Source organism: Protomyctophum bolini, assembly GCF_963924005.1.
Source record: "Protomyctophum bolini genome assembly, chromosome: 18".
Lineage (NCBI taxonomy): Eukaryota > Metazoa > Chordata > Actinopteri > Myctophiformes > Myctophidae > Protomyctophum > Protomyctophum bolini.
Window position 1 is genome coordinate 6,858,803 of NC_137879.1, and position 10,273 is coordinate 6,869,075.

The window sequence follows — 10,273 nt, forward strand, 5'->3', positions numbered from 1 at the left end:
CCTCAGTGATGTATCCTGAGGTCAACGGGGTTTCGGGTCTCGCAACATCATACCCCTCACTCAGGCGACCCAGCCGGGAGTGATCAAGTCCCGACTTACGTCCCAGTAGCTACCCTCAATCAGTCCCATTAGGGAAAAACCAGGGGCACACAATCCGTTGGAACTATTCCAGAACTACTCTGCCAGGGCTGGGAGGTACACTTCTGACATAGAAAACATAGGGTATTTCAAAGAAAACTTTCAGGATTCAGAAGGCATTTGTAGAATGAACATCTATCTACATTGACGTATATATAGCGTTTGACCAGCAGCGTAGCGTACCAGAGTCCTCGCTGTCGTAGCCGGCCTTGCTGCAGTTCTGCTGGATCTCCAGCTGGGGGTTGGAGCCCGGCGGGCTGTCCTGCAGTACCACCGGCGTCCCGCGGGGGTCAGCGTACAGCAGCAGCAGCGGCTGGTAGTGGCCCTTGATGCAGCGCGACACCACGTCCTTCCACTTGGGGCCGATCTGGAGAGAGAGAGAGAGAGGGAGAGAGAGAGGGAGAGAGATAGAAAGAGAGAGAGGGAGAGCGCAACACAGGGTCACTGAGTTGGATGCATGAGTGTACACTGACTCATGTATTGTACTAGAATTATCGCGCGCCTTTGGCACACTTGAGTCTAACGCCACGATCCGATACACAAACACACACACGCACGTACACACACACCAGATGGCGGCAGCAGAGGAGCAAAACATGGCGGTGTAATACAAAAAACTGTGCCGGAAGAACCGTGTACTTCTGCGTTTTTTCGATTTTGATTGGTGTCCAAAAGTGCAAACAGCTGCTTGCGGTTTCCTAGTCATAACTCTACGGGTCCGCATGCAGTCCCACCTCTTGCCACTAGGGCCCAGTGCTTCAACGTTGGAGAGCTGCACTGGGGGGGCTTGGTTATAAAGGACAGAGGGCGGACAGGGGGCGACAGCATCAAGACCAGAAAGCACAGTGTCGCATACATAGTTACGTCACGGTCTGTCTATGACTGAACAACCTGAACTGGTACACATCTTGTGCGCTCCGTGGGCACAAAATTGTGGCCGTGGAATTCTGGTAAATGTAATATAGGATGTGCATGCATGCATGTATAGAGGGTACTATGCGCATGCATAAAGTGAATGGCAGATCGAGTGGCAAAGTGAGTGGTACAGTGAGTTTAACGTTGTTTAATGTTGTTTAATTCAATCAAATAGGACCTTTCTGTTTGGATGTATGTGCTGTCAAGGTCAGAAAGTAGTTTTTTGACTCTCAGTAGGCGTTCCTGCATAACTTCTGGGTATGATGATGTCACGCACATACCCTATAGAGCATGCAAAGCTTTTTTTTTTGGTAATTTGATTTAACACTTTGATACAACAGCATGGCACAAAATAATCAATCCACAAGCTCATTTTGAGCTTGTATAAGATCTGCTACTTTTTTTAATTCTATTGAATCCTGAAAACCGACAGGATTCTTGGACGTCATGAGGTTTCCACCCGACAGACGATCTATACAGAATAAACCAACCAGTTGATTTATCCAGAGAGACGCATGTAACCAAATGAACCCTTTGGTTACACTTTCTTTGAGTGGTGCAGCCACTCCAAGGAACAGCAATGTCCGTGTTCACCTATGTGTCCGCCTATGTGACGTTAACCCATTCTGACCTGAGATCAGATTCATACGAGGTTTTCCACTGGACACACACTGGTCTGATTAACCCATTCTGACCTGAGATCAGATTCTAAAAAATGTCAGTCGTTCTTCGATTTTTCAAAAATAGCAGACCTACAAGCTCGTAGCGCGCCACTCGGTGGCGCGCTATGAGCTTGTAGATCTGCTATTTTTCAATAGCTAAAGCATAACATGATGCCAACACCAAAATGGGTTCCCGTTCAGAATGGGTTAATGAGCACCAGTATGACTATTAGTACCAGTAGGGGCGCTGTTGTGCCAGAAACAGAGAGAGAGAGATAGTGCTGCACGTCCCTGCACTGTTGCCTGCTAATCAGTTCACACGGGTGTGATTTATTTTTTCTTCCACAGTGTAGTTGTGTAGTACCATAATGAAAAAACATGACCTCTAATTTGGGAGGGTGTTCTTGTTGTTACCCTGCTGTGTTTTTTTGGGGGGGGGTGACTGACGACGTAAATACAGCAGCGACTGCACTGAATGACTCACAACATGACCTTCAGCGTGACAGAGAGAGGAGCTGGAGGAGCAACAGGGGAACGACATGCCCAATAACAAACGAGCCGTTTCTCTCTCCGAGGACGCCGCGCTGTACAAATGTTTTCATTTAGGAACTCCAGCCTCGGCCGCCGTGTCACATGATGTAGCCTGTCTAAACATCTACGCCAGGGGGGTGGGCAACTGGCGGCCCGGGGGCCACATGAGGCCCCCCACTGTCACTTAATGCGGCCCGCAGGTTAATGTTCAGAATACAGATACATGTATACTTTAGTATTGATTCCAAACCCGCTTTAATTACTTCATGACTACAGTATTAAATGACTAGTACTTAACCAGTAAGACGCGCAAACGCGGGAAGCGAACGCAGCTCGTACATATTTGGGTTTTTTTAAGATTTATTTTTAAGTTGTTATTTATTTAAGTTAAGTTTTTTTTAAGTTAAGTTTTTAACTTAGCCATAACCATATAAGGAGTCCCCCGTCCAAATATGGAGTGTGTTGCATAAATCACAAACAAATCACTCAGCTCCATATATGGGCACAAAGGGGGGGGACACACGGACACACGCACAGACATGATCTGCTAGGTCTCATAGTAAGTGCTCACTGCTTTCGCAATGACTAGTATTAAAATGTTATTGTCTTTTTTTGTTTCCAACGTAGTTTTGTTCATAAAGTTAACATAACTATAACTATAGGCCTAAATGCATTTGAAATTCAATACAAAGGTTACTTTTCAGGATTCAAAGTAGCAAAAAATATTTTAGGTTTTCAATTCAAATATAGCAAGAATAGCTGATCTACAAGCTCGTATAGCTTGTAGATCGGCAATTTTTTGCTACGACAGTAATATGCACTGTGGCCCCTCTGGAGTGAGTGTGGAAATATATTGGCCCTCGCCATCGTCAAAGTTGCCCACCCCTGATCTACACCGTAATATATCCTCATGTCATGGTACACACTGCACTAAAACCGTTTAGTGGTTGATGTTTCATTCCTTTTGTCATATCAAGGCCCATCGTTTATTTGGCATTCAAGCCCAGAGAGCACACTTTTTACTTTTATATATATATATATTTTTATCCCACGATTTTGTAACCCATTTTTCGCCCATGTGTCAATCATCTAATGTGATCCTGGGCTCTACACACCCTCCACCAACCTAGTCCCCACATATGGGGGACAAGGAGAGAGCAACGGACTTGAACTCATGCTTCCTTCATGCCTGAGTGTCCAAGTTCCTCCTTTACACCTGACAGGGGGGAGTTTCCCTGGTTGGACGTATAGCGCGTGGAAGGAACATGTAAATACATGTATACTGTATACATGATGCGATGCGACCCATAATTGTGAGCTTGTAGATCTGCCATTTTCAAAAAGATTGTTTTGATTGAAAACTCGTGTCTGACCTCTTTGACGTGGGCACAGGGGGGGGAGAGGGGGGGTGTGTCTGACCTCTTTGACGTGGGCGTCGTCGAAGTACATCCACTTGCGTATCTTGGTCTGGAAGAAGAAGGTGGAGTAGTGCTTCCCGTAGTAACACACCATGCCCACTAGGTAGAGCTCTGCCTGGCGCGCTCGCTCCTCTGTCACACGGTAGAACAACTAGAGAGAGAGAGAGGGGGGGGAGAGAGAGAGAGACGTAAAGGGAGAGACACAGAGAGAGAGAGAGACCTTAAACACATCTGAAAAAACGGCAGATTTTGTGCACACAATTTTAAATACATTTGAAAAAATGTTGCCACCATCTGTCCCAAACTAAGGTTTTATTATACCAACTTCACCAAGTGAATATATAAAACATTAAGATATTCCTGCATACCGTCTGTTTCAAAGGTTTATCCCGAGCTACCTATTTACTATTTATTATAGACATGTTTGTTCGGGTACAGGCTTTGTAGTTCCAACATAATATTGGTCAACACAATAGTAGAACAACTACAGAGAGAGAGAGAGAGAGAGACATAGACAGAGACACACAGAGAGAGAGAGAGAGAGAGAGAGAGAGAGATGGGAGGAGCGGCCAAGAATGCCAGAGGGGGAAGAAGAGAATAAGTGACACAATAAATGAGTGACGGAGACATGAGACAGAACAGAGAGAGATGTTTTGTGTTTGTTTTGTACATGGCAGTGTAAACGTACGCCTTCTTCTCATAGCAATAAAGCCCCTTTGAATTGAAGTGAAAATGTAATTAAAAGAGAGAGAGAGAGAGAGAGACTGAGACACACACATCAGAGTTGAGAAGGCATAAGAGGACACATTAGAGAGATTTACTGGTTCTCCAAAGCGCTATGATAGAGCCACACATAAAGAAAGTGGAATAGATGATGTTATCACTGCTAATATCGCTAACATTAATATATTACTACCCCAGATTATTAAGATGCAAGGTCTTGCGTCAGCTGTCTGGTGGCGGCACGTTAATCGTTTTATGGAAGCGCGGTCGGGCGTCACAGAACGATGGAGTGCGACAGTGTTGGCGACGCAAGATTCCTCGTATGTGTGTCAGCGGTGGACCCGAGGGGTCCATGAGGGGTGGTTCCAGGGGGTCCATGAGGGGTGGTTCCAGGGGGTCCATGAGGGGTGGTTCCCGGGGGTCCATGAGGGGTGGTTCCAGGGGGACCATGAGGGGTGGTTCCAGGGGGACCCCATTATACGCCATTAAGACCTGAGACCGGATTCTACTAAATGTCTTCTCTAAACATTGACAGTTTTCTGAAAGACCCATGTTTCTATGTCAGTGGTCCTCAAACTATTTCATGTCAAAGAGCCCCGGAATTGTATGTAATTGGCCTCCGACCCCCATCAGAAAACATGTTGTTCCAGGGACCACCCCCCCAGAAGCAAAGATTTGAGTTAAAAATGTTCGCTATGAAAGAATATACATTCAAAGATTTGCGATTTTTCAAAAATAGCAGATCTATAAGCTCGTACTCTGTGCTGTGCTATGAGCTTGTAGATCTGCTGTTTTTCAATAGCTAAAGTATAACATAATGCTTAAAGGAGAATATCACTCCTTTTCAACATTTTACTATGTCATTAATATACCTTAGAGCTGTTGTGTGGAAATAATAAAAAGTCCCCCCCCATTCTGTTTCTCCTAGAACTGGAGGTCTAGGAGAAAAAATCATTAACATGGTGAATCACATCTTGATGATGCGTCAGCAAGATGTGACTCACCATGTGAAGATAGGGGGTGTCCCGATGCAATCAAATACATTAGTTTGGGCGTTCCTTGACATGAAAACGTTTAAGAACCAATGATGTACAACATACAGTGAGTAAGTACACCCGCTAACCCCCGGTAATAATAATAAGAATGCTTCCCATTGTATTGAATGTGATTTAATATCGCGGTATACGGAGACCGGCCTAAAAAACATGACAGGACCGACCGCAGGGCTATCGGAGAGAGAGAGAGAGACGGAAGAAGATGGATAGGAGACGAGATGCAGGGCAACACATTAGATTACATTCACAGTTCTATTATTCATACACATCCGCTGCAGCGTGTCCGCGGTAGCCTCTCGTGTCACAACGTGTTACGCGTCACGCGTGCGACTGTGTGTGTGTGTGTGTATGTGTGTGTACACACAGTGTGTGTACAGTGTGTGTGTGTGTTACTATGCTTGTGTGGGCCAAATGTCAGCGCATGCTGTGTGTATGTCGTGTTGTTGCTGTCGGGCAGAAACCTTCTTATCACTGTTTCTGATAAAGCTACACTTTGTAAATAGCTCGAACCATGCAGTGCTGGTTATTTAGTTATAGGACCCGCTACAGTGGTGTTCGATATATACGAACTTAACCCATTCTGACCTGAGATCAGATTCATACGAGGTTTCCACTGGACACACACTGGTCTGATTAACCCATTCTGACCTGAGATCAGATTCTAAAAATGTCAGTCGTTCTTCGATTTTTCAAAAATAGCTAAAGCATAACATAATGCTAACACCAAAAGGGGTTCCCGCCCAGAATGGGTTAACCGGGATGTAGAAACCTCTACTAAACTTCAATGCTCTACGAATTGCTTTATAGCCCTTAGCCAGATATTCTGTCTCATCTAGATGACTCGTGCCAAAAGGTAATAAAAGCTATTCAGGGTTTATCTGGGTTGTAAAGCCAGACACCTTATTGGTTCGTATGTGTTGACATGTTCTTGATCTTGGACATCGGGACACCGCTGACACACATACGAGGAATCTTGCGTCGCCAACACGTACTCCATCGTTCTGTGACGCCCGACCGTGCTTCTATAAAACGATTAACGTGCCGCCACCAGACAGCTGACGCAAGACCTTGCATCTTAATAATCTGGGGTAGTAATATATTAATGTTAGCGATATTAGCAGTGATAACATCATCTATTCCACTTTTCTTTATGTGTCTCTGTCATAGCGCTTTGGAGAACCAGTCAATCTCTCTAATGTCCTCTTATCCCATGGGACATTCTGTGAATGAGCACTTTTACTTTTGGTTCGCAAATTTTGATATATATTTTTTTTACTTTTTAGTCTAGAAGTATACATTTTGAATCCAGTACTTTAACAGTATTTCTGCATGGTGTACTTCTAAGGGTTTCAGGATTAGACATTTAAGTGGTTTAGGTTTAGCGGTTAGCGGTGGAGCTACGGTACGCCTGATTTATCCTTGAGTTTAGTGTCGCTGTCGTGCACCGAAAATAGCAGGTTGTAGATCGCCTATTTTTAGCCCTAGAGTTCATTTAAAAATTGCAACATATTGTGTATGTATGTGTGTGTGTGAGAGAGAGAGAGAGAGAGAGAGAGAGATGTGTGATGTGGCGTTGTGATCGAGGCATTGAATGATGAATAAATGTATGATTATATGCAGTGTTACAGGCTGTTAGATGGTCTTTGTATGTCGCAGCTGTGTGTGTGTGTGTGCGCCTGCGTTTGTGTGCGTGTGTGCATGTGCATGTGCATGTGCGAGTGTATCTGTCTGTACGCACGCACGCGCGTGTGTGTACATCATATTTGTATGCCTGCATATACTGTAGTGCATATACTCACTCAGACAGTGTTTGCGTGTCTGTGATTGTACTGTACACTCTGACAAAAAATTAAAAATTAAAAAACATAAAAAAGTTGAAATGGAGACATACAAGGTTTCTGCCGTGTCTTTACGAATCCCCTACGCTGCCTGTTTTTAGGATTAATTGTCAGATGTTACTGATTACCTTTAAGGCACTTCATAATCACGGTCTGGCTCCTAATTACATTCTGGGAGTTATTAACTGAGCCTGTGCGGTACTCGGAGTCGAGGCTGAAGACAAATGGTGACCGTGACCCTTCTTAACACTTAATCAAGTGCCATTATTAGTACCGGTAGTACTAGTAGTACTAGTAGTAGTAGTAGTAGTAGTATTATTGTTTTTTACAATTTAGCCATTTGGCAGATGCTCTTAATCCAGAGCGATTTACAGTAATCAAGAACTAAAACATGGTAATACATCATATACATAAAGAATAGTCTTCAAGAATCATATACAGTATAGTAACGTAAGCTATACGAACCTAACAGTGGAATATCTAATGAAACTATGCGTATACACTATAGAGTGCTATGTCTACGTAGAATGCTATCTAGGTTACGTATGTTTGCATACGCCTGTAGCTGGGGCAAGTGCTACATTTTCAATGTCTTATTTGTTTGTTGTTCTAATGTCTATACCGCTTAAGCACTACTTAATACTATTCAAAACATAGACAAATGTTCAATAGGAATCATGTCAAACAAACAGGAGAAGGGCGTACAGTGCACACCAGTATTGTTGAGGTGCTGCTGACCAGTGTTGTTATCGTCGACTAAAACTAAGACGACAAATGTTCGTCGACTTGTCACTCGACTACCTTTTTGTTCACTGACGAAAAATACATGGAAACTAAATGAAAACTAAGCTATGAGGACTAAAACTAAGGCTAAATATACCGTAGACTTTGTCAACAAATAAAAACTAGATTAAACAAGACAAGAGATCCACTATAAGTAATTTTACACTTTGTTTGCATGCTGAAAATAGCCGATCTACAAGCTCACAACGTGATCAAATAGATCTGCTATTTTGAGCCAGTATAAAACCAGCCTATTACGACGACATCAGGGCCCGCCAAAACACATTTTAATCGACTAAATCACCTGTAGTAGATTTAGTTGACAAAAATCTTATGCTATTTAGTCGACTAAAACTATTCTAAACACTACAACATTCCGGGTGACTAAAATGAAACTAAATTGAAACTAAAATGAAAACTAAATGAAAGCCATTCAAAGAGACTGTGACTAAAACTAAAAGAGACATTTTGCTGCCCAAAACAACAGCCCTGCTGCTGACCTTAGGAGTGCAGAAACATTGATGGACACGATGCGGATCATTTATTTATTGAGTCTACCGGCATGTTGACCTGGAGACGGCTCCTCTTCCCTGAGTCCCTGAAGAAGACCATTCCAGGTCCAAGCATATTGGTAATCAATACATTACCCTGCATCGTGGCTGTGTGTGTGTGTGTGTGTGTGTGTGTGTGTGTGTGTGTGTGTGTGTGTGTGTGTGTGTGTGTGTGTGTGTGTGTGTGTGTGTGTGTGTGTGTGTGTGTGTGTGTCTTGTCTTGACCTGAGGTCGATTCGACAAAATATGTCTTCCAAATCCAAAACAGTTTTCTGAAAATACTTAGGTTGCTATTGGCCTGTCTCAGTGGTGCATCATCAACCTTTTCATGTCAAGGACCCCCAAAAATCATGTATTTTGTTGTGGACCCCAATCTCAAAATATTCTTTTGCACCAGGGACCCCTATAAGCAAAGATTTTAGTTACAAATGTTTCCTTTAAAAATATTCAAAGATTTGCACAGATCTTTCATGAATTAAGAGTCAGAATAAACCAGAATCAACTTTTATTGTCACATTGCAGTTTTACAGTTTTACAAAGTGGGTGAAATATAGTGCATATAGTTCCCATCGTCGTGTCATTTTTTCCACGAAAATACAAGAAGACACAAAATGTACGAGGAAAGGGTTTCACATAATTCAGAAGCTTGTTCCACAATCAGCATTGCCTCTCGTCAGGCCACTGCGGGCTAGAAGGCTCATGCCTTGCTCAGTGTCCTGTTGACAGACTCATGCCATGCCTCGGCAATCTAACGGCTGGCGGGTGGAAACTGTTCCTCATAGCCTACAGGTGCTGCTCTTGATACTGCGGTAGTGCAGAGTGCAGATAGGATTCCTCCAACTGAGCTGTTGTTGTATAGTTACAACCTGAGGATGCGGTGTGTCCTACACTCCAAACTTCTTCAGGCGTCGGAGCCATGTGTGTGAGTTCCTCTTGGATGTGTACTCCGAGGAACTTCAACTCGCCGACACTTTCCTCTGCACTGTGTGGCTGTGCAGTCATACAGGTGTACGGGGAGTAGAGGAGGGGGCTCGGCACACATCCCTGAGGTGCTCCAGTGTTGAGGAGCCAGGGGGGGGTCGGCTTGACAGGACGTCTTGTATCCATTCGCACATGCTTGGGCGTGTACTGTAGCTCCAGGTCTCTTGAGCTTATGTGTCAAGCTTCGTTGGGACAACGGCGTTGAATGACGAATGAACTGTATAGTCCACAAACAAGCATATGCGTACATATTTGTCCTTCGCCTGCTTTGATGTCCAGGTGCGAGAGGACGGTGTGGAGTAATGTTATAGAGACCACAGAAGTGAACCTTTCAAGCCTGTTTGTTTTCTCAACTCGCTGTTTTCTGCAAGACATTACTCTATACTGTATAAGCTCTTTAACTCTATAAAAACTGAACAACCAATATCTCTATTTGAAGCTATGATTCCCTGCTTTCATATGACATGAAATAAGTGTTGTGGTTCCTTACGTCGCCCAGTCGGAGGCAGGTGCCCAGGCTGTGGATCACGTCCTCGGCCAGGTCCGAGTGGTCCGAGTCCCACACCAGACCGATGCTCACGATCTCCGGAGAGTTCATCAGCACCCGACGGATACGCAGCATCTCCCCACAGTTACTCTGCAATGGTGGTGGGAGAGGGAGAGGGAGAGGGGGAGAGA

At 44.1% G+C, this 10,273-nt stretch overlaps 1 protein-coding gene across 4 annotated transcripts in view; it reads right to left on the bottom strand.

The window, feature by feature from the left end:
- Positions 1-10,273, bottom strand: part of LOC308332643 (uncharacterized protein) — a 160,420-nt gene that overhangs the window by 37,318 nt on the left and 112,829 nt on the right. For all 4 annotated transcript variants that reach the window (XR_013965729.1, XR_013965730.1, XM_080788649.1 and 1 more), the window contains exons 8-10: positions 10,086-10,232; positions 3,666-3,815; positions 322-505 (exon numbers count right to left, since the gene is read on the bottom strand). Coding sequence is in view for 2 of the 4 variants with exons in the window: in XM_080788649.1 (XP_080644775.1) it covers positions 322-505; positions 3,666-3,815; positions 10,086-10,232 (481 nt within the window). In the remaining 2 variants the exon portion in view is untranslated. The remainder of the gene's footprint in view (positions 1-321; positions 506-3,665; positions 3,816-10,085; positions 10,233-10,273) is intronic.